This window comes from Panthera leo, chromosome A2, assembly GCF_018350215.1.
Source record: "Panthera leo isolate Ple1 chromosome A2, P.leo_Ple1_pat1.1, whole genome shotgun sequence".
NCBI lineage: Eukaryota > Metazoa > Chordata > Mammalia > Carnivora > Felidae > Panthera > Panthera leo.
Window position 1 is genome coordinate 96,647,674 of NC_056680.1, and position 21,466 is coordinate 96,669,139.

At 39.4% G+C, this 21,466-nt stretch overlaps 1 protein-coding gene across 1 annotated transcript in view; it reads left to right on the plus strand.

Annotated features, from left to right (window-relative positions):
* The first annotated feature begins 10,907 nt into the window (after positions 1 to 10,907).
* The window catches only part of COL1A2 (collagen type I alpha 2 chain), a 35,865-nt gene continuing 25,306 nt past the window's right edge, over positions 10,908 to 21,466 (plus strand). Inside the window, exons 1-10 of the mRNA XM_042917978.1 lie at positions 10,908 to 11,342; positions 13,866 to 13,876; positions 14,527 to 14,541; positions 15,180 to 15,215; positions 16,409 to 16,501; positions 17,781 to 17,837; positions 20,627 to 20,671; positions 20,755 to 20,808; positions 20,898 to 20,951; positions 21,264 to 21,317. Of these exons, the coding sequence (XP_042773912.1) occupies positions 11,273 to 11,342; positions 13,866 to 13,876; positions 14,527 to 14,541; positions 15,180 to 15,215; positions 16,409 to 16,501; positions 17,781 to 17,837; positions 20,627 to 20,671; positions 20,755 to 20,808; positions 20,898 to 20,951; positions 21,264 to 21,317 (489 nt within the window). The 5' untranslated portion in view covers positions 10,908 to 11,272. The remainder of the gene's footprint in view (positions 11,343 to 13,865; positions 13,877 to 14,526; positions 14,542 to 15,179; positions 15,216 to 16,408; positions 16,502 to 17,780; positions 17,838 to 20,626; positions 20,672 to 20,754; positions 20,809 to 20,897; positions 20,952 to 21,263; positions 21,318 to 21,466) is intronic.

The window sequence follows — 21,466 nt, forward strand, 5'->3', positions numbered from 1 at the left end:
ATACTTCCCCTTCTCTTTCATGTCTCCATTCACTCAACAAATGTTAAATCAGTATCAACTCTGCCTGTTGACACAGGACTGAGTAAGACAGGTTAGGCAATATTGACATCTGAGGTGGATAATTATGTGTTATGGAGTCTGTCCTGTGTATTGGATTATACTTAGCAGCATCTCTGGCTTCTATCCACTAGACGCCAGTAGCACACCACCCCCTCCGCCTGTGACAGTAAAAAATGTCTCCAGATATTGCCAAATGTCTCCCAGGGCCCAAATCGCCCTGGGTTGAGAACCATTATTCTAGAGGGAAATTGTTATAACATTAATTATTTTTTAAGTACAAATTACAATAAATTTCATCTGCCTCCATGCATGTTGGACCGCCTCCCTACAAAAGGTTTTCCAAAAAAAAAAGGTTTTCCTTTCCCTTTTGCTTGATAAATTTCTCCAAGAATCAGTTTCAGCGTTTCCTTCCCCTGGTCACCTTCCCCAGCAGAATCAGTTACTTCTTTGATCCTCCTGTGGACTCCCTTAGATCTTGTTAATACACTGTTCACTAAACAAATGCACAATATCTCTGTTTTAATGAGCTAATGTGTTATTTTCTCCAGTTATGTAAGGTAATCTCTCCCCGTGAGTACATTGCCCCTACTTCAGATTTTAGAAAGCAAGGGATTTGAGTATATGCAGATTTAGTTTTGTGTACTTTTTCCCAACCACAAAATTTTAGTTCCAGTATATAGGGATTATAAGTCACTCCTGTTGAGGATAATTGGGGGAAAAAAGGAAATTGGGTGTCGGGAATAAAAAAGTAAAGTAAAGCAGATGGCATGGCAGTAACAGAGGTTTTTGCCTTGAGGCTTTCGGAAATAAGGGAATCTGAGGAGACATAAACCAGGACCTTAAAATGGCACTCCCGCAGCTGCAAGGAAGCAGGAAAGTGATATTTGTGTAAGAGGGGCCTGATGGCATGCGCTTTGGGGAGTTATCTCTGGGACTGAGGATGCAGGAGTCAACAATTCCAAATCATGAAATCAGAAAGGCATTACGCATTTGGATGGAGAACCAGATACAGGGGGGAAAATCCTTTCATATGCATATTATCTTCAGCAAAGCAAAGCAAATTTATGGGCATTTCATTGAAATGGCAGGGGAGGAAGACCCTGAGAAATTTCTTTTGAGCAAAAGATGGTAAATGGAAAGCAATTGTACCATAACCATTATTAGTAATTTAAGACGTGAAAAATGTTACTGATACTCTCTTTATTTAGCATGTTGTCTTAATGGTTCTGTTTTAGAGAGATGATACAGAGGTTTATAAGGGTTTCCATCTAGTCTGTCAATAACCTTATTTTTCCCCTTACATCCTAAGTACTTCAAACTGAAATATATCCTTATCCTCACTTTTAGGGAGAATCTATTGTATTTGTGACATCTCCTGAGATTGGAATCTATACCTTATCCCTCTGTCTATCCCCACATCTGCACCTGGCACATAATTGGAACTCCAACATTGTTTGTCAAGCACACAGTCCAAAACAAGATGTTGCTAGAGGAACTGGCAAAACCCATTCTCTTCTCTCTCAGATGGAGATTCTGAGAGAAAAGTGGAGATTGGGAGCAGGCACAACAGAAATGGACTCAGCTGCAGGCAATAGCTGGAAGTCAGAAGCAGGGAAAGCACAGAGACGACTAGCATGTGTTGGGCCAAGCCAGGACTGCTATCAGTGAGGTCCTGCAAGAAGAAATGCAGGTGTTGCAACAGGTGCTGGAAGATAGAGCCCTGGGGAAGCACTATTGCAGACCCAGTCAGACAGGTCTACAACAGTAACAGACATGAACATAGAGACATAGTGCTGAAGTTAGGGGCAGGACTCCAGTGTTCAGGATGTCAGGAACAGGGGGTAAAGGGACGGTTGCCAAGAGCATGTCTCACACCCAGTTTCCAACATTTTACTTGCATAAACAGCAGCAGATTCGTTGAGTGAATGAATGAATGGGGTGCATAAATCCAGTCATAGAGGAAATAAACATATTATCAAAAGAGGAACTTGAGTGCAAGAAGAGATGGAAAATATAAGAATGAGCATACAATTTACACTGGGCTTTAGATATATGAAGCCCAGACAAAAGAACAATGCTATAGAGTCAAATCCAATGAGTGACAGAAAATGCTAAAACTGGAGCTTCTTAATTTCATCTTATACAAGGACAGGGCAGATTTCCAGAGTCTGGGCAGAACTGGGTCTGAAGGTGTACATCAGTGGCCACAGTTGTAAAATCAGGACCTGTCAGGAAGCCGAGCAGGAACTCACAGGCAGAAACAATTACTTCTGCGATTGTTTTAGTCTAGCATCTTGCACATTCTGAAGTTCTGAATAGGAAGATTTATTTGCTCACTTACTCTCTTGGGTGCTTCAGAAGGAAAGTCCATTTTTTAAGGCTCTCGAGTACCATTCTAATTCAAGTATCAAACGTGACATGGGAACCACAGGGAATAGAAGCGTATGTCTGTGATGTCGATATATAAATAAAATGTTTCAAAACATCATCTGGGCCTTTGGGGGGCACTGTCCAGAATGAGTCATGGATTTGCAGTAAACCATGAATCTTTCCTGCCTCACCTGAACTAATTACCCAGGGAATTAGACCCAGGACCACAGAGTGGTGAATTCCAAGGTACTGTAGCAGGGGGAAGTTAATTAGTCCACAGAGGGACTCCCTAGACTTTATTAGCACCAAGTTCTAACCATTAAGCTGACCATACTCAGCTTTCTTAAAGAGTTCATATATATCCTTCAACACACATTTTTCTACTATAAATGCTATTTATCCAAATAACCTTAAATAGAGTTTGGATCAGCAAAACAGGATTGAAACGGTCTTCCTTTGATGTTGCATATTCTATAAATAAAAAATAACCAATAGCCTTCCAGAATGTTTAGCTACCCGTCCCCTTGAACCAAGAAAAATTAAGAAAAGAAGCAGTAAGTCAACAGATATATTAGAAAGAGAGCAAAAATAGATGTGAAGGGGACTTTCTGGAGTGAAGGAGCATAGACAAAAGGAGTTAACATTTTCTTAACTGGACTCTCCCACTTTTCCATCTTGACATGTTCACATCTATTCTCTTTGATGTGAATTAGATGAATTAGATCTAATTCAAGTTTAACCATGACAGTCACATTCCTCAGTACTAAATCACCTGGAGAGCTGTTAAAACACAGACAACTGCTAACCCATGTCCAGAGTTCCTGATTTGCTAGGTCTGGGATGGGGAATGTGATTTGTATCTCTAACAAATTCTAAGCTGATGCTAATATTACTGGTCCAGAACCATACTTTGAGAACCACTGACCTGGAGAAAAACTTTAATTTTGTGAAGCCTCAGTTTAATCCTTTGTAAAATAATAACCAATTTCCAGATTGTTGTAAATACTGCAAAATATTCCAGGCAAGTGCTAGTTGTTATTTTAATTTAAAGGAAAAAGCAAGAGACTGGGAATCAGGAAACCCCCTGGTCACAGATCTACCAGAAGGCAGCTAGTCATATAACCTCAGTAGGCATGTTTTCTCATTTATAAAATGTATTAATTCATGCAACTAAAACATATTGAATGCCTGATGTATACCTGACATTTGCCAGGTATTAAAAGTATGGTAGAAAACAAATTCTGATTCTACACATTTAGAATTATGATTATGTTTTGGATGATCCCTCAGTTGTCTTCCAGCTCTAAAATTTTGTGACTTTATAATAGTAAAGTTAGCTTTTTCCTAATCTTCAATCACTTTGTTCTTCAATAATTGGACTTGAAATGTTTATGTGATATCAAGGAAAAGTTAGGTGCTACTATTGGGTGAGTAGGCTAAAACACATTCACGTATTATTCAAGTAATTTCATGTATTGACTGTCAGTCTTACCTATCAATAAAAAGAAAAGTTTAAGTGTGTGGACTAAGTGGTAAAACCAACAATGAAGACAATAACCAGAACTGACATCTAAGACCCATATTCGCCAATGATGTCATGCCAACTCTATCTTTGTTTACTGAGTAAATATTTGTTGAGCATCTATTATTTAGCAAGCACTATGCTACAATAAAGGGTTGGAAGTGTGAATAAAATAGGCATTGTCTCTGCTATCAATGACCTCACATTCAAGTGAGGTCAGTCAATGAAAAATTAATTCCTTTCATTAATTAATCAATTGTCATTGTGAGAGCCACTAGATATTAGATCTACAAGGCATTAGAAAATATACAAGGAAAGATGCTCTACATCACTAATCATCAGAGAAGTGCAAATCAAAACTACAGTGTGATATCACCTCACACCTGTCTGAATGGCTAATATCAAAAACACAAGAAACAACAGGTGTTGGTGAGGATGTTGAGAAAAAGGAACCTTTATGCACTATTGGTGGGAATGCAAACTGGTGCAGCCACTGTGAAAAACATTATGGAGGCTCCTCAAAAAATTAAAAATAGAATTACCATATGATCCACTACTGGATATTTACCCAAAGAATACAAAAGCATAATTCATAAAGATATATGCACTCCTACATTTACTGAAGCACTATTTATAATAGCTAAATTATGAAGCAGCCCAAGAGCTCATCGATAGATGGATGCATAAAGATGTGGTATGTACACACACACACACACACACACACACACACACGCACACACACTGAAATATTACTCAGCTATAAAAAAAAATGAAATTTGGCCATTTGCAACAACATAGATGGATCTAGAGAGTACAATGATAAATGAAATAAGCCAGGCAGAGAAAGACAAATACCATATGATTTCACTCATAAGTGGAATTTAAGAAGCAAAACACAAGAACAAAGGGAAAAAAAGATAAAAAACAAACAAACAAACAAAAACCACAGACTCTTAACTATAGAGAATAAACTGATGATTACCAGAGGGGAGGTGAATGGAGTGAGGGAAGCAGGGAGGAGATGGGTAAACTAGGTGAAGGGGATTAAGAGGTCTTCATTTCGATCAGCACTGAGTAATGTATAGAAGTGTTGAATCACTGTATTGTACACCTGAAACTAATAGAACACTGTATGTTAACTACGCTAGAATATTTTTTTAAAAAGAAAAGAAAATGTACAGAGACTTGACTCATTCTAGGATATACAGGAAGCCTTAGACAAGTCACTTCACTTCTCTAATCCTCAGGTTTTTTACTTGTAAAATCGGGAATAATAGAATATACCCTACTGAGATTTAGATAATGATTATTGGAGGTTTGAGATAATTTATGTCAAATTCCTAGCATAGTACTTAGCACACAATATAATAGGTAGTTATGATGGCTCATTAACTAACTGCAAGATTATCCATGCAAATAGAGAATTTCAAAGGTCAAGATCAAATTTTAAATTCTAAAGAATTCGTCAGTAATACCATTAACTTAATTCACTAGTTATTTTTAAAAGATGAAATATAAATTACATAAATTCTAAATATGGTATCATGTATAAGTAAGTCTTTATAACTCTTTTTCTATATGCAATGTAGGAACCAAAGAGAATGTATCTTGATTCAACTTAATGGGTGAATCAATCAATTACCAACACCCAGAATCTTTCTTGCAACTAAAGTAAAAGTCTCCTCATTTCGTCCAGCTACTTGAAAAGAATTGGAAAATATGAGTCTGGAAACCAAGCCAACCAAAGTTCTAATAAGCCAGAGTGGACTTTTGGAATGCATCAGCATTCTGGTGCTTTTCAATCTAAGGATGAATTTGGAACTAGCTGAAGAAATGTAATCAGCATCTTCTCAAAGAAAGAGGTGGACTTAATTGAAAGCTGAGATTTGTATGCCCTAATAGAGTCTCTGGAATTATCACCCTTAGAACAGACAATAACAAGATACCACAAAACAAACCTGTCCATACAACCTGTACACAAGGACACTCAGAGTCATGCAGAAGTAAAGAAATGAGTATCTATTTCATATTTCTAAACTTGAAAAATGGGGTACTGAGTCCCAGATTAATTCCCCAGATTAAATTAGGATTCATAAACTATGAGATAAGTTGACTCTGTCTACACATTTTAAAGAGAACTCCCAAAAAAAAGAATGCTCATTCACTATGAAGGTAAAAAAAAATCTATAAGCACTTAATGCAAAATGCAAATGAGGAGGGGTATAATGTAGGAAATCTGAAGGAGAAGAGCATTTCAGTGGAAGTCTTTAAAGTGGGGTTTAAGATAAAACATCTGTTAAGATTAAACATTCAGATGGTCTTATTCTAACATACATAATTCTCTTCCATATGAATCTTAACATCATCCTTAAACTATACTCCAACTCTCTCCCAATTCATATTATACTCCCTATATATCTTAAATTCTACCCTAGATGTGTTTCTCACCTCATTCTTCCACCTTCTCATAGCTGGATTCCATTCCATTGAAACCACCTCACCAAGATCACCGGTGACCTCCAAGTTGCTAATCTATGTAATCTTTTTAGCTTTTACTTGACCTCTCAGTAACATATGAAACTTCAACACCCAAAAATCTATACTCTTCTCCCCCAAGCAACCTGTTTCCTTGCCTTCTGTGATGGAGACACTGTGGTTTTCCTCCATCATTTATGTGACTGTTCCTTCTCAGTCACCTTTATCCATTTTCCCCTTCTGTCCATTGCTTACAGGCTGGACCTCTTCAGGGTTTTGTTCTGGGCTTTTACTATTGTCCACTTCCACACACACATACAACCTGGGGGATTTCACCCACTCCCATGACATTAGTAATCTAATGTCTTTGACTCCTTTGTCCATAAACCCTGGCCAAGTATAAGTTTTGGACTCCAGGCCTATCCACCTAATCATCTATGAAAACTATCCATTTGGGTAGTCCATAATCACCCAACACTGACATGCCCAGATTTGGCCTCTGTAGCCTCCCCTCCTTCACCTCAAGTCTTCCCCTCAAATGTTTCCCAGCTCGATGGACTATGCCTCCAGGCAGCCAGTTGCTGAGGCCAGACACCTGGCAATGCTCCCCCATACCAAGCATCAGACTACTTCCAACTCTAACGGCACCTTGGTACTGACCACCATTGTCTTCTGGCAGAATTAGTGTTGAAGCCTCCTTACTAGCTCCTCTGTCTCCACTGGTTCCCCCTCTAATCATTTTCTCTGCACTGCAGCCGGAACCATCTTTTTAGAAGCACTCTCTCATTACATAATTTCTCTGTTTAAAAATCATCCAAACACTCCCCATAGCACAGTTTAAAAAACATAAACACCAGAATACAGCTTAAAGGTGCTTTTTTGATCTGGTTCCTGCCAAATCCACCAATCTCATCTCTAGCTCTGTCCTCTGTCCTCTGTCCTCCCCTCTGCCCATCCCCACTCCACAATCCAACCATGCTGAAATGCTTCCATTGCTCAGAACTGCCACATTGTCTTTTTTTTTCTTTAAGTTTATATATGTATTTTGAGAGAGAAAACACAAGCAGGAAAGGGTCAGAGAGAAAGAGAGAGAGAGAGAGAGAGAGAGAGAGAGAGAGTCATGAAGTTTGAACTCATGAACTATGAAAAAATGACCTGAGCTGAGATCAAGAGTTGGAAACTTAACTGACTGAGCCACCCACGTGCCCCAGAACTGCCACATATTCTAATGCATCTGTGCCCAATCTCTCCCCCATCTCTTATAAATCCTATTCATATTTAGGGCTTGAGCTAGTTGCATCTTCCAGGAAGCCCTCCTTGATTCCACCTACCTAAGTTTAGATTAGGTGTCCATCTTAAAACCTCCCCCGCCAAAAAGCATCGTGTCCTCGCCCAGGGTAGTATTCCCCACACTCTTCTCTGTCCTTCAGCAGACCATCAGCTGCCTGAGGGCAATGAGCATGTGATTCTGTTTCAACCCAACTAGTACAGTGCCTGGCACAACACTAAATGTTACTTGAATGAATATACATCTTGTCTCATTTAAATAATCAGTGGGAGCTGAATAATGCAACTGATATGATGTAGGGCAGGAATCCCCATGCCTTCCCAAACATATCACAGAAAGAAGTCAGCAATCAAACCTTGTCAGCTACCACCTTAATTATCAGCTAATACCTTCTTACAACTGTTTGACAACCAACTCAACTCAAACTCAAACTAGAATGTGATAGGGTAATATTGGGGCTTTCCACAGAGCGGATCCTCAACAAATGTTTGAAAGGAGACATCAGTCAGATGCTTACTTTGATCAAAGTAAAGAGAGGAATACAAATGTAAGACAGTGTGGCTTCATAAGCCTGTTCACGTCCCTGTATCAGGCTGACTCTCACATCATACTTTAAGGTGTGACCCGGTTCGAAATCTGTGGAGGGTACAGAGCTGAAGAGGCCATCTGTTTGCAACAGAGAATACTTTAGGAATGGGAACCCAGGTGTTAACTGTCAAGCAGAGACTGATCTCTGCCTTCCTTCTTCCACCCCTCCATTCCTTGGCTCTCAATGTCTCCCTCATCTACTCCCTCCCTCCTCTCTCTTCAGGCTCAGTCCCCAACCCATCATCATCAGGTGCCAGGCCCCCCTACACTCACACACCATGGCAGCTATCACCAGGACACTCGTTTAGGCTTCGGGTCAGCTCTCCTCCCAGCCCCACCCCTATCCACACCAAAAGTTTCTCTCTGTTTGAGGTACAAAATATTTAAGAGATCTAAATATAAACACTATCTTCCTCATTGAGCAATGAGTAAGAAAGAGTAAAAAAAAAAATGTATAAAAATGGCTGGGACTGGAATCAGTCTCCCGCTTATAAAAGAAAAATTCCCCTTCAGTTTTCACCATTTTCATTGTTCCATCTAGTTCCAGGGCCTCCCACCAAATGCTGACGACTGCCGGCTTCAACCCCTGCCACATCAGCAGGGAAGGAGCCTGGCAGCATTTGCTATTTGCATCAGTTTCTAGGAATGTGTTTCAAGTTATCAGTTTACTCTGCAGAGATGTTTTTCTTTTCAGTTTATAAACGTGTGACTGAAATTATATTTCTCTAGTTCTTCAAAACTAGCTGAGCATTTTTTTGCTAAAAGAGAAATTATGGTGGCACTTCCAAAAAAGGTTTTCCGATTTGAACTATCCGATTTGACTGTGGAGTCCTCCTTGTAAACACTCTCCTAAAACTGACCAGACACCCTTTCAAATTCCTTCACTCCAAGTTACTTCAAAAATTCAAAGCTATCTCCCCAGTCAATGCCTTTAATTAGAATAAAAGAAAGGGTCTATTACAGCTTTGGTTGTTCTCTTGTATTTCCATTAACCTGTTGGTTTTTAAGTTTCCAGGCTGCAACCAGTTTAAGAACATTCAGTCCCTTTTGTTTATAGAGGTTGCTGATGGAGTTAACTTAGGAGGAATTCTTCCGTAAAGCACAGCCAAAAAAAAAAAAAAGAGACGAGTTAGGGGAAAGAAAGGGGCAGGGGGGCGGGGTGTGGAGAGAAAGGAACTGCTGCCCACTCACTTCTGTTTGGCGCCAATGAAATTGACCTAAAGATGGCTCTTTCGAGTTGACTTCTGGGAGCCCAAGACACTCTGAGTGGCACCAGACGGCCTCATGGGGGTGCGGGGCAAGCACAGTACAGTCCCAGACCTATGGCCTTTCCTCTGGGCCCGCAATGACATCTCAGGAGGGTTGGGAAAAGGGCCATCCACTGAAGCTGACTGCACCCAATCAGTATTCCACAATCTCCGACTTCTCAATGAGGCCTTTCACCCTCCTTGCTTCAGGGTCAAGGTTGGAACCCCTCCTCCCACTGCTGGAGAGCAGAGAGTGGGATGGGGCCAAAAGGGGAGAAGGAGGTTGGGTGTTGAGGAGAGAGTTAATATCCACATTGATGAGAGTGCAGCTTGGAATGTTACCAGAAAAGACTGCCCTATCCCAAAGTCTAACTGGAAGCCTCTCTAGATGGGCTAGGCATTTTCCCCAAGGTGTGGAGGGGAGGGGAGGAAGGCACGAAGGTGCTTAGGCATTGCCTGTAAGTAGGGTCAGTGAACGCGCATCAGGGTCCAGAGGCATTGGTGGACTCAGTGGAGAGTTATCCGAGTCCAGGCTCACCCTGGAGCTGGTAAATCTGGACAAGATGTCTGTGGAGAAGAGGAGGTGGAGAGTGGAAACCTGAAGCGGAGGGGACAAATTCTTCACTGCAACCTCAGAAACGAGAGATCCCATAAGACAGTCATCCAAGTGGTCCATTGCAGTCATTTTGCAGGGCCAGATGATCTCTGAAGCCTCAGCCGAGAATCGGCCTCAGCAGAAGGAAGCGAGGAGGTCGAAGGATTTCCCCAATAGCCGTCTAGTCTAGCGTGCGCAGAGCACATCCTCCCCCATCACTCGTTGCCACGCTGCCCCTAGCGTGCTCCCCCCACCTTCCGGACACCAGGCGTCCTGGGACTCCAACCCAACCCTGCACAGACAGAAACCCCTTCTCACCCTATCCCGGGGCCAGAAGAGAGAGAGAGCGTTACTGATGAAAAAGCGGGCGCACACAGGCCCCAAAACTGGAGAGGGGGTTGCGGGAGGGAGCAGGAGGAGGGGGCGGGGGCGGGCGGCCTCCGCCTGCGCCACGCTGTCGAATCCCCACTCCCTCCTCCCTAACTTCCTCCGCGCCCGACCGGCCCCCTCCACCCTGCGGGTGGCCCTCAGGGCACAAGGTGAAGCAGGGCTGGACAGCTCCTACTTTGATCTCCGGGCTCCCGTCCCCTCTACAGCTGCCCGGTGCCCGGAGATCGGCAAATGTGCCCACGTCGGTGTCTGCAGAGCGCTCCGACGTGTCCAAAAGTGTTTCCAAACTTGGAAAGGGCGGGGAAGGGAGGGGGGATGGGGAGGGCGGAGGTATGTAGACAGCGAGTCAGAGTTTCCCCCTTGAAAGCCTCAAAAGTGTCCACGTCCTCAAAAAGAATGGAACCAATTTAAGAAGCCAGCCCCGTGGCCACGTCCCTCCCCCCTTCGCTCCCTCCTCTGCGCCCCCGCAGTCTCCTCCCAGCTGTGGCTGCCCGGGCCCCCAGCCCCAGCCTTCCGATTGGTGGAGGCGCTTTTGGAGGCACCCTCGGGCCAGGGAAACTTTGGCCGTATAAATAGGGCAGATCCGGGCTTTATTATTTTAGCACCAAGGCGGCAGGAGGTTACAGCTAAGTTGGAGGTACTGGCCACGACTGCATGCCTGCGCCCGCCAGGTGATACCTCCGCCGGTGACCCAGGGGCTCTGCGACACAAGGAGTCTGCATGTCTAAGTGGTAGACATGCTCAGCTTTGTGGATACGCGGACTTTGTTGCTGCTTGCAGTAACTTCGTGCCTAGCAACATGCCAATGTAAGTGCCTTCGGCTTGCTTGGGGCAAACGGGGAAGAAAGGTTAGATGGGTGGGCACCCTGGTCGGAAGAAAGAAAACCTGGTACAGCTTGGAGGCAAGGCTCCCTGGCATGTGGAGAACCACCGGCATGGATGAAAACATGGAAATTATTTTAGAAAATGAAAACATAAAAGGCTCAACTCTCTCCAAAAGTTAGGGAACTTTTCTCTCAACTGAAAGTGAGTCTTAATTTGATCTGGGTCCTCTGATTAGTGAAGCTCAAAAAGCAGAAAGTCTTTTTCCTTAGGATGAGACATTAACAGGCCCCATAACTGCACTGATGCCCACCTTGTAAAACCTGAGGCCTGCTTTAGAAAGCCCTTTAATTTCGTAATATAAAACTCACCCCACTATGTAAATCTGGACTTTGGGCTTTTCTCTTCTGGGCGGTTTAAGGCTTGCCTGGATGAGGATGATAACTATGAGGCGCCCTCTGGAGGGAGGACAAGGAAAGCACAGAGGACCAGGCATTATGCTAATGAAATCCCCATGAGAGACTCTATGGGTTTACATATAGAGGTGACCTGCGTTTCTGATTGAAGCCATTCCCAGTAGCTAGTCAGTGTATCCTGGGAAGGAAAATGGATGTTCCTTGGAATGGATACACTCTGAAGAGTAAGATTAGCTTCTCCATGTATTATCTGGTCATGGAAATGGTAACTTTATTTAATTAAAATACGTTCTACCTTTTGTTGAGCCTGAGAGTTACCTCTTTAACGTGTCCTCAGTGACAATCAGACACTCTGACCATACCAAGTTGAGAAATATCAACAGTGAGCTGAAACTCAAGAGACCGCGTTTTTTCCAATGACTTTGCCACTAGTTTACCACGTGACCTCAGGCAAGTCAAACTGAGCCTTCTCTAAAATGCAGAATGGAGTTTAGATGGACTCCAAGGCCACCTTCCAGACATAGGTTTTATGACCAGACTTCTATGTCAAGATAGAATGGAGAAAAGCAATCTGTCTTTGTCTTGAAAATGGCTGTCTAGATACCAGACAAAGATACTGACTTGATGGGGTATGAGGGGTGTCTGGCCACACCCAACACTCCAGAAAGTTTGCTCCACCCACATGCCACGGTGTCTACCATTGCATCATTGTTGGTTCACTTTTGTATGTGTGTTTTCTCCCTTTGTCCACTTTTAGTATACACACTGTGGATACTAAGGAATAATTGTATTGAAGAAATTCATATTACCAATTTTTTTTTTTTTTTTATGAGATCTGAGGATGGGGGAAAGAGTTGGCTCCTAGAGAAATGATAAAAACAGACCTAGGAAAGTTTGAAGGTACAAAAGGCAACTCACCTCTGACCAACAGCCAACTACAGTCTGGAATAAAAGTTACCAAACACACATTTCTTCAAAATGGCTCAGTCTGAGTAATTAAAAGGCAAATTTCCAAAATCATAAGGACTTCTGTTAATCAAGTTTAGGCCTAATTATTCTTCCTACTGATGGATACAATGAAGTAAACATATCATTTTCCTAATTTAAAAGTAATTCTTATAAATTGCCCTTAAATGTCAGTGCTGGATGTGGTCCACCCTCCTGAATTGTGACTGTTGTAACAGATGTTCTCACTCCAAATGACACACTTCTTGGCCACCTAATTAAAGCAATTTTTAGGGGTGATTCATCTTGTTGCCAGCTTGGCCACCCTTACATCCTGTGTTAACCTATAATTTTTATACCATAGGAGAGGAATTCAGTCTTTAAGGACTTACAGCAATTATGGCAAAGGGGGGGATATTACTTTAGTATGTTTTTCCCATTATTTCTCAAGATCTTTAATCCACAGTTTTTCCATTTATACAGAGCAATTCCTTCCCAGGGACAAAAGTGATACATATTGGCAAAATGACCTTACCTAATTTAAGTGAACCAATTTAAAGCAAAATTTCAGATGTCCAAATGACTCCATTTTCATAGTGACTAATTTGCAAATTAGACCTTTTGAAAAAGGACATTAAGAATGGTATAAATTCAGTGAAATACTAAGTAAATTTTGTTTTAAAAAAAGTCTGTTTCGATAACATAGTTCCTTAAATTTTCCCTTTTTTAGATTTTTACATATCAAAAACTATCTAAACCATAAATTATTTCCTCATCAATGTACCCGTCTTACTCACATTCAGTGATTTACCTATGCAGTTTACTAACTTAATTACTACTCATTATAAATATCCTTCAGACACATTAATATTTAACAGCATTTATAAAATAGTAAATAATTAACAATTTAATTTGAAATATATTTACATATTAATATTGCAAACAAATCACACTGCTGACCCCTGCCATACTTTTGACTGCATAATTTCCAAGGCATTAGAATATTCTTAATAAAAAAGAAAAAACACTTGATCCTTTAATTGGATAAGTCAATTTTATAGACTAATATATCTATTTGTTAAGCACTGCTATGGATCGATGAAATGATTCTAATAATTATGTCCCTCTTTTTCTCTTTTCTCTACAGCTTTAGAAGAGGTGAGTAAAATAATTTTTAGAATTTGTTATATATATATATATATATATATATATATATATATATATACACACACACATACATACTGAGATTACTGTGGTCACACTAATGTCTTCTCTGAGGAAGGAAGAGGAGGCTACATTGGTGTTGAACAACCTGGATTCCCAAGAAAATCATCAAGAGTTGTGGTAGTCAAACTTTTCTGGCTGCCTCGAAGGCATCCACCCCAATGTCCAAAATGGGCGGTGCTACTGAATAAGACCACCCTTATAAGAACACTCCTAAGAAACAGAATAAATAATCTAGTGGAAGTTTGGGTTTTAAGCATCCGCTACTACAAAGCAGGAGACTTCACAGAACTAAAGAATCTTTGTTATTCCCTTGGAATCATTTGCAAGACTATTACGAACAAATTCTTAGCTCGTGAATTGAATTTGAGGCATAATTACAGATAAGTATAAATTTTGGTTCTGAACATATTTTATTTAATTTATTGGTAAAATTTAAAATCGAACTTTGAAATATTTAAATAATGGTACGCACAGTGCATATACTCTGTAGATATATTTGTATACTTCACAGAACTAGGAGCCATTTTTAAAAACACAAATACAGTTTTCCCCCTAATAATTTCTTACTTATTCTTTTCTAGGCAACTGCAAGAAAGGTAAGAGTCTCATATTTTCCATAATATCTGAAATGATCAGAAAGAACTTCTAATTTAAATTTATAGTAGACTACAGAAGGAAAATACTTTGTCAAGATTTTGCCCACATGAATATGCATTAGCTAAACCATAAAATAAAGTATCTTTGATGTTAAAGATAACCAAGCTTTATTATCTTCCAGAATTATCTCTAATTACACTGATATTACACAAACTAGTGATTTACATACTAAAGGAAAAAAAGACTTGTTTTAATTCTGGAGATGGAATGAGTATTATGTTAATTATAGGTAGTAAATGCAAGTTTATTTTAAAGGGCTTTGACTATATAAATATACTGTTAACGATGTAACAAATGGTAATTTTATCCACAGAAATCATATTTCTAAAAATAGTAGTTATAATATTGGCGTAGTGACTGGAGACTATAGCCTGTAGTCTCCCATTTTAAAAACATCCCATGTCATTATAATAAAAACAAAATACTTTTTCTATTGTATTATGCCACTTTTATATCTACTTTCTAATAATATTGTGTTTAGATCAGTCTTACTGACTAATTATTGTCAAGAATGCTTGCTCGTTCACTGTTAATTGCTTAGACATTTATTATCGTGCTGTTTGTATCTTCCCTGTAGGGCCCAACTGGAGATAGAGGACCACGTGGAGAAAGGGTGTGTAATTTTTGAACTATTAAAAAGCTTTGAACCATATTTGAATAACTACATGTTAGAAACTACAGGAAACTTTTACAGTTTATACGAACACTATATTTCTTATATCTGGTGGGGCATCCAGATATTTGCACCACCTTTTAAGCAGATAATGTCCTACAGAAAAGGTGAATGAGCATTATTGTATATATATCAATAATTTTTTTTAGATCAAGACTATCCTTTTGGAAAGCAAAACTATTATAAGCAGCCATATTCTTTGCATGGTCTATCTTTCTTTGTTTTCAGTTGACCTGTCCAACTCCTGTATAATGGAAATGTATCTACCTACCACCATACATCCTCTCTTTTCACATGTTTTGTTTGCTTTTCAAGTAAGATCTCTTACGTAGTCTGGTAATAGAAGTGAAACATCAGTCAGTCAACAACATGTTTCTGTGTAAATTCATAAATGTTCAAGTTAGGCTTACGATTTATTCATGATATTCTTAGATCTCCCTGCTATACTTATTTGGCATGTATAACTACATGCTTTTGCATTATAGAACACGTTTGCCAGTGTATAAATACCTACATTATATGTGTTGGGAAGTACAGACTAAAATGTATTCCACTCAGACAATGTGTTAGAAGTAGCAATATGTCGGTAAATTATCTTAACAATGTAAATAGTGTTAATGGTAAGAAATCTGCAGGATTTTCTATCCTGTGATAAAGTGACTTTATTAATTGTGATATCAATTAATCTACTGTTCATACATAATATATCAAAACAATTGAATAAGTTCATCAGTCTGAAACTGATAATCAGTATACATGGTACATCGCTGTGCACTCTTTTCTATATGAAGTTTATAGAATTCTAAATTGTAGCTGTAATTTCCATCTTTATTTGAATACTGGAGCTCCATTATGAATTAATATTCAAATCCTGAGATAGCCCTCTTCCAGAGGAACTACTCTGTCTTGTGTCTTCTTTGTGTGCCAGTCAGTAAACCTCCTTCTAAGAAAGACCCATGTCATAAGTGAATTCCCATTAGTGACAAATATGGCGTATTACATTTCCTTACCACTTGCACGTTGAAAGAGCTGAACAACTGATCTTACCACATGTGTTCTTAGGTCTTCTTTTATATGTATAGATTTCTAAGGGATCTGTCTAACCCTGACCTAATTCACTTTTTACAAAACAGGGTCCACCAGGCCCACCAGGCAGAGATGGTGACGACGGTATCCCAGGCCCTCCTGGCCCACCTGGTCCTCCTGGCCCCCCTGGTCTTGGCGGGGTAAGGTGTCTTAAGCACTGCTAACGTTTAGCTAACTTTAGTTTTGTTATACCTCTATTGGAAGAAGGTTCATTGTGGAAGTTATTTTTTAGCAGTTAAGGGAGCGTCTACTATTTGAATATTAGTACATTTTATTTCATTTCTTTGGTTTCTTCATTCAAGATTTTGCTTTGCCTGTTCTCTTTGTGAGCCCTTGTCAATTACAGGACTGGTCTTTGTGTTCACTGAAGGTAGCTGCAGTCCTCACAACTATTATTTAATTTGGGGATTTAATATCTTTCATCAGTAGCGCACAAATAAGAGGTGTTGCATTATTGAAGAGTTTGATTAGATTGAATTATAAGTGAAATCCCTGATCTTCAGCAATTTCACAAACATCCTACTCTTTTTATTCTCCTTGGCTTGAAGTCTGCTGAACCAACATTCAAAGTAGTTTTAGGTTTAATTTGCTTGAAACTAATTTAAGAAAAGTACATTTCCCTTTTTCATTAATATCTTCCTTTAGCTTTATGTCTTTAACAATGGTATGAGTGCCAAATGGCCTCACTGCAGGAAGGAAAACATATTTGCTTAATTGGTTAGCACTATGAATCAGAAGCCTGATTCTAATACCCAACTGTATGCCAGTAAAATAAGACCTTTCTCCCCCAAAAGATCTTATTATGATTGCTTATCTACTGAGTGCATTAAAAAGCACCTTCTTTAATAGACCTACTACTATAAGAGAGATCTTTAACAGTAAAGTTATTACTGTGAACTATTTTTTAAAAGTTTAATCTTCCAAGGGGCATTTTAATTTAATTTTCCTCTAAACTTGAAAACTCGTTTTTGAAACTCAAGCATGAAAAAGGTCTCTTAGTCACTTTGGGTAGTTCTGGAGGAGCTGGCAAACAGGTGGAAATACAAAGGTGACCTCTTGTTCTCTGTGTAATTTATCAGGGATCCCCAGTGGCTTAAAGTGTAGAAGGCTCCCCTTTCTCAGTGTAGAGGTTTTAGGGGGTGGGAACAGGGGAGGAGTGATGGACAGGGAGGGAAAGGGTTTGGAAAATAAGGTAGGGAAGCTTCCTACTTCAAACCAGGTGTGGACTAAATTTTTTTAAACTTGTATTTTTTTCCTCACTTTTTAGGAACTTCCTTCAATATGGAATTTTAAACTAACAACTATATAAAAATATTGCTCCCTTTTAAACAATAATGTAAAAATCTTTACAAGTAGAATGAGAAAGTGAACTATAGGGCTGGCATTTATAATGTATATGTATATTTTTTTCCTCTCTAGAACTTTGCGGCTCAGTATGACCCTGGAAAAGGAGTTGGCCTTGGCCCTGGACCAATGGTATGCTTATCTCTTTTTATCTTAACCAAAACAAAAAGAATTTGTTTTTCATGTTAAAAATTTCACATTGCCATTTCCTTAGCTCCCAAGGTTAACACTTAATACTTAGATCAGATAAAAGCAGCAATTCCTTTTGTATTCAAATGTATAATAATCTGAGCCTAGATTCAGGGTTCACTTTTCTCTACAAACATGTTTCCAATGTGTAAATAATCTCTGGACATAGTAACCATAACTTAGATAAATCAATTTAATTCAAAAGAGTGATCATTCTGATTAATTTTTTTACATCCTTTGACCTTGCTCAGAATTTTAAGCAACCCGTAGAGGCACGGACCTATTAAGTTCTATAAACTTGCCGGAAAGGAGCAACAAGTTCTAGTCCATGCTGTTTGTTCTATAGCAAGAGAGTTTAAGCCCTTTCCCTTTAAGGCCATGGAAGTGGTTAATGGCAGAATTAGAATGTCTGATAATCAACGACATCATGTCTCATGTATCTAGTACTTGAATAAAACATCAATTTATTCAACAATATTTATCAGGTGCCTTCAATGAGCCCCAAACTGTATTATGCACTAGGGATGCAACAATGAATATGACAGAATCTCTCCCTCCCTCAAGGAGTTAACAATACAGGAAATGTTTCTTTTTATACCTTTCAATAAAAATACCCTTTTTAGTCTATTAACTATAAACCAATATAGAAGAGAATTTGAGTGCAATTTAGCATTCATATCACTCAGCACACATAGTTAGCAACATGTGCATAATTTGAGTAACATCTAGAAAAGCATCTATATGATTATGATGATGATGGTCTATCTTTAACAAGTGAACCTTCCAACAAGCATTAGTGAGATGTGTTAGCAAAAGGATGATATGAGCATGCAAAATATATACTAGTATGTATAAAATAAAGGAAAAAATTGCTGGAACTAAAAATATTAAGTTGATTAAACACTGCAGTTTAAAGTTAACATGGTCTTTAAAATATAAATTTTACCTGGACGATGCATTCGGTGCTCTATCTTCAAAAGAAGATGTTTGGCTGGACCTAATGGTCCGTAATAAGCTAATACACTATAAGGGCAAGATAATATTTTCTGTAAATTAAAACTCTCACTTGAGAAGTAATGTGCCTTTAATTGATGATTTCCAATTTCCTGCTTTGTCCTGGTAATTTAAAACATCCATATGTGAAATGAAGAAATAGAGATTTTCTTTGGCTTTGTTTATATTGGATATTTGAAATTAGCCATTTTAGCTAATGCTGGACGTTAGTCAGTTTTAAAGCAGTACCTATGTCTCAAGAAGAATCTAAAGGGGAAAAAAGTAAAACACTAATAAAAAAAAAAAAAGCCTGCATAAGCCCAGAAAATTAATATGGATTTCAGATTCCCCTGACTTTGGAACCTTCTCTGGGGGGCATAAAACAGTGTGTTTTACTTTTAAATATCAGTGAAATATAATTTAAGCTTTCACATCCACACAGTCACAGACATATGTAATCAACAGATATGTGGATCACAAATAAGAAGATAGGCAGCAATAAAGTATTAAAATAATTTTCCATGTTGGAAAATCAATAACTATAAAACCCCACAGGGTTCTTCTCTGAATTAATGAGTAATCATGGTCCGTCTCACAGCCCCTGCAAAATAAACTGCCTTTTATGTAAATGAAATTGTTGCAAATACGCAGAAAAATGAATAAATATAATTAAAAATTCATGGCGTCAAAAAAAATTATTTTTAACGTATACCTAAACAATCATTTTGATTGAAAAGTGACAGTTTCTTTTAATGTAGAAGCAATTTCTAAAAGCAAACAATTCTTATAATTAAGATGATGTGCTTTTTAATAAAATCCGTATTATTTCACCCTAGGCATTCGTGCAGTGGGGCAGACTTTCCTGTAGAGCCCCCATCGTTGATGTGTCACGAATAAATTGCCCTAGACTTGTCTATGCAATATTTTCAGTGTGAAGGAGCTGGCCCCTACAGGAGAGCTTGCCCAGGCATTCATTACTGCACCGGGGAGTCAAGAATGTGGAGCTAGCTCCCAAACTAGTAATGCTGCTTGACTCTACTTGTGTGCTACAGAATGAAGAACAAAAACAACAATCTGCCATTATTGTGGGCCACAGTTTCAGATATAATATTAGATCCTTCCAGGAGGATGTTTCAGTAATATTTTCTTTTTCCTTCACCCCTCACTACATCCCCTTTTGTTTGACGTTTTCATCGGTCACCAACAGCCCTTAAAGGAGCTACAAGGCTCTATAAGGAACCTCCCTCTAATCATTAAGAAGGACTTTTAATCCTTTTCAATTGATGCCTCTTGTGCCAATAAGCATATCAATTTCCTAGCTAGATATGACATGCAGAAGTGACATATGATCAAGGGAATCCAAATGGAAAGGCTTCGCCAGCCGCATAGAAGGCGGTCGTGTATTCTATACTGTGCAGAGACGGATCCGCTTCATGGCATTAGAACCACCTCAGTATGCCCAATTGTGTGCGACTGTCAGGAACCGGTGGTCACCCATCCAACTGGGTTCTGCTGATCTGGGTTAGGAGAAGAAGTGAGAGCAAAGGCAGAGAAATCGTGGAGGAAACGTGGGTCCTTAAGAGCTTCTTTGGGAGAAACAAAAACTATGAAATAAAACCAGGATAGTTCTCTTCATCTGTCCATCGCAAAATGTCTATGGCAATACTGTACTATCCTATCTAACCCAAACCAAAGCCATGAGAACTTATCAGTGCTAACTATGTTTTTCCTCTTTACAGGGTTTGATGGGACCTAGAGGGCCTCCTGGTGCATCTGGAGCTCCTGTAAGTACTGGAAGCTAGTAATCTCTCTTGGGCAAAAAGAATTAAACAAAGGTGCGGAGCATGACATCTCTGTTTTCTTTTAGGGTCCTCAAGGTTTCCAAGGACCTGCTGGTGAGCCTGGTGAGCCTGGTCAAACTGTGAGTACATTTTCCCCCTTTGTGGTAAAGATTTTTTTTTCAAGAAGTTTATTGATGTAACCTTGACGAAACGATTGGTCTCTTCTTAGGGTCCTGCGGGTGCTCGTGGTCCACCTGGGCCTCCTGGCAAGGCTGGTGAGGATGTAAGTATTTACTCATAAGCACTTGCAAAATGCCATTTAAATACTGCCTCAACAAGAATTTCTGGATTCAAATGAAGTATTTTGCCAAAAGCTGAATATGCCTGATATAACTCTCCCCATCTGGAAAACATTACTTTAATGAAATCTTAATTTGTTTGTATTTAAGGGAATTAGTTGTTAATTAAATATATATTTGGACCCACATTTTTATATGATGCCTTTTCCCCCTATTTTAAAAACCAAGATGTTCCAACTTCCATCTGATGGCTTAGCAAGAAAAGCAGCTTACCCTATGATGTTTCCATGTTTTAGGGTCACCCTGGAAAACCTGGACGACCTGGTGAGAGAGGAGTTGTTGGACCACAGGTAAGATTTATTAGCCCAGTGTATACAGTCCAGACATCAGAAGCATCTCACATATAAGACAGTTGGTAAAACTGGAATCAGTCTAAATGGCCACATAGATGTTTGAACGCATGCACCACTCACTGAAGGCATCTGACAAATCAAGGAGC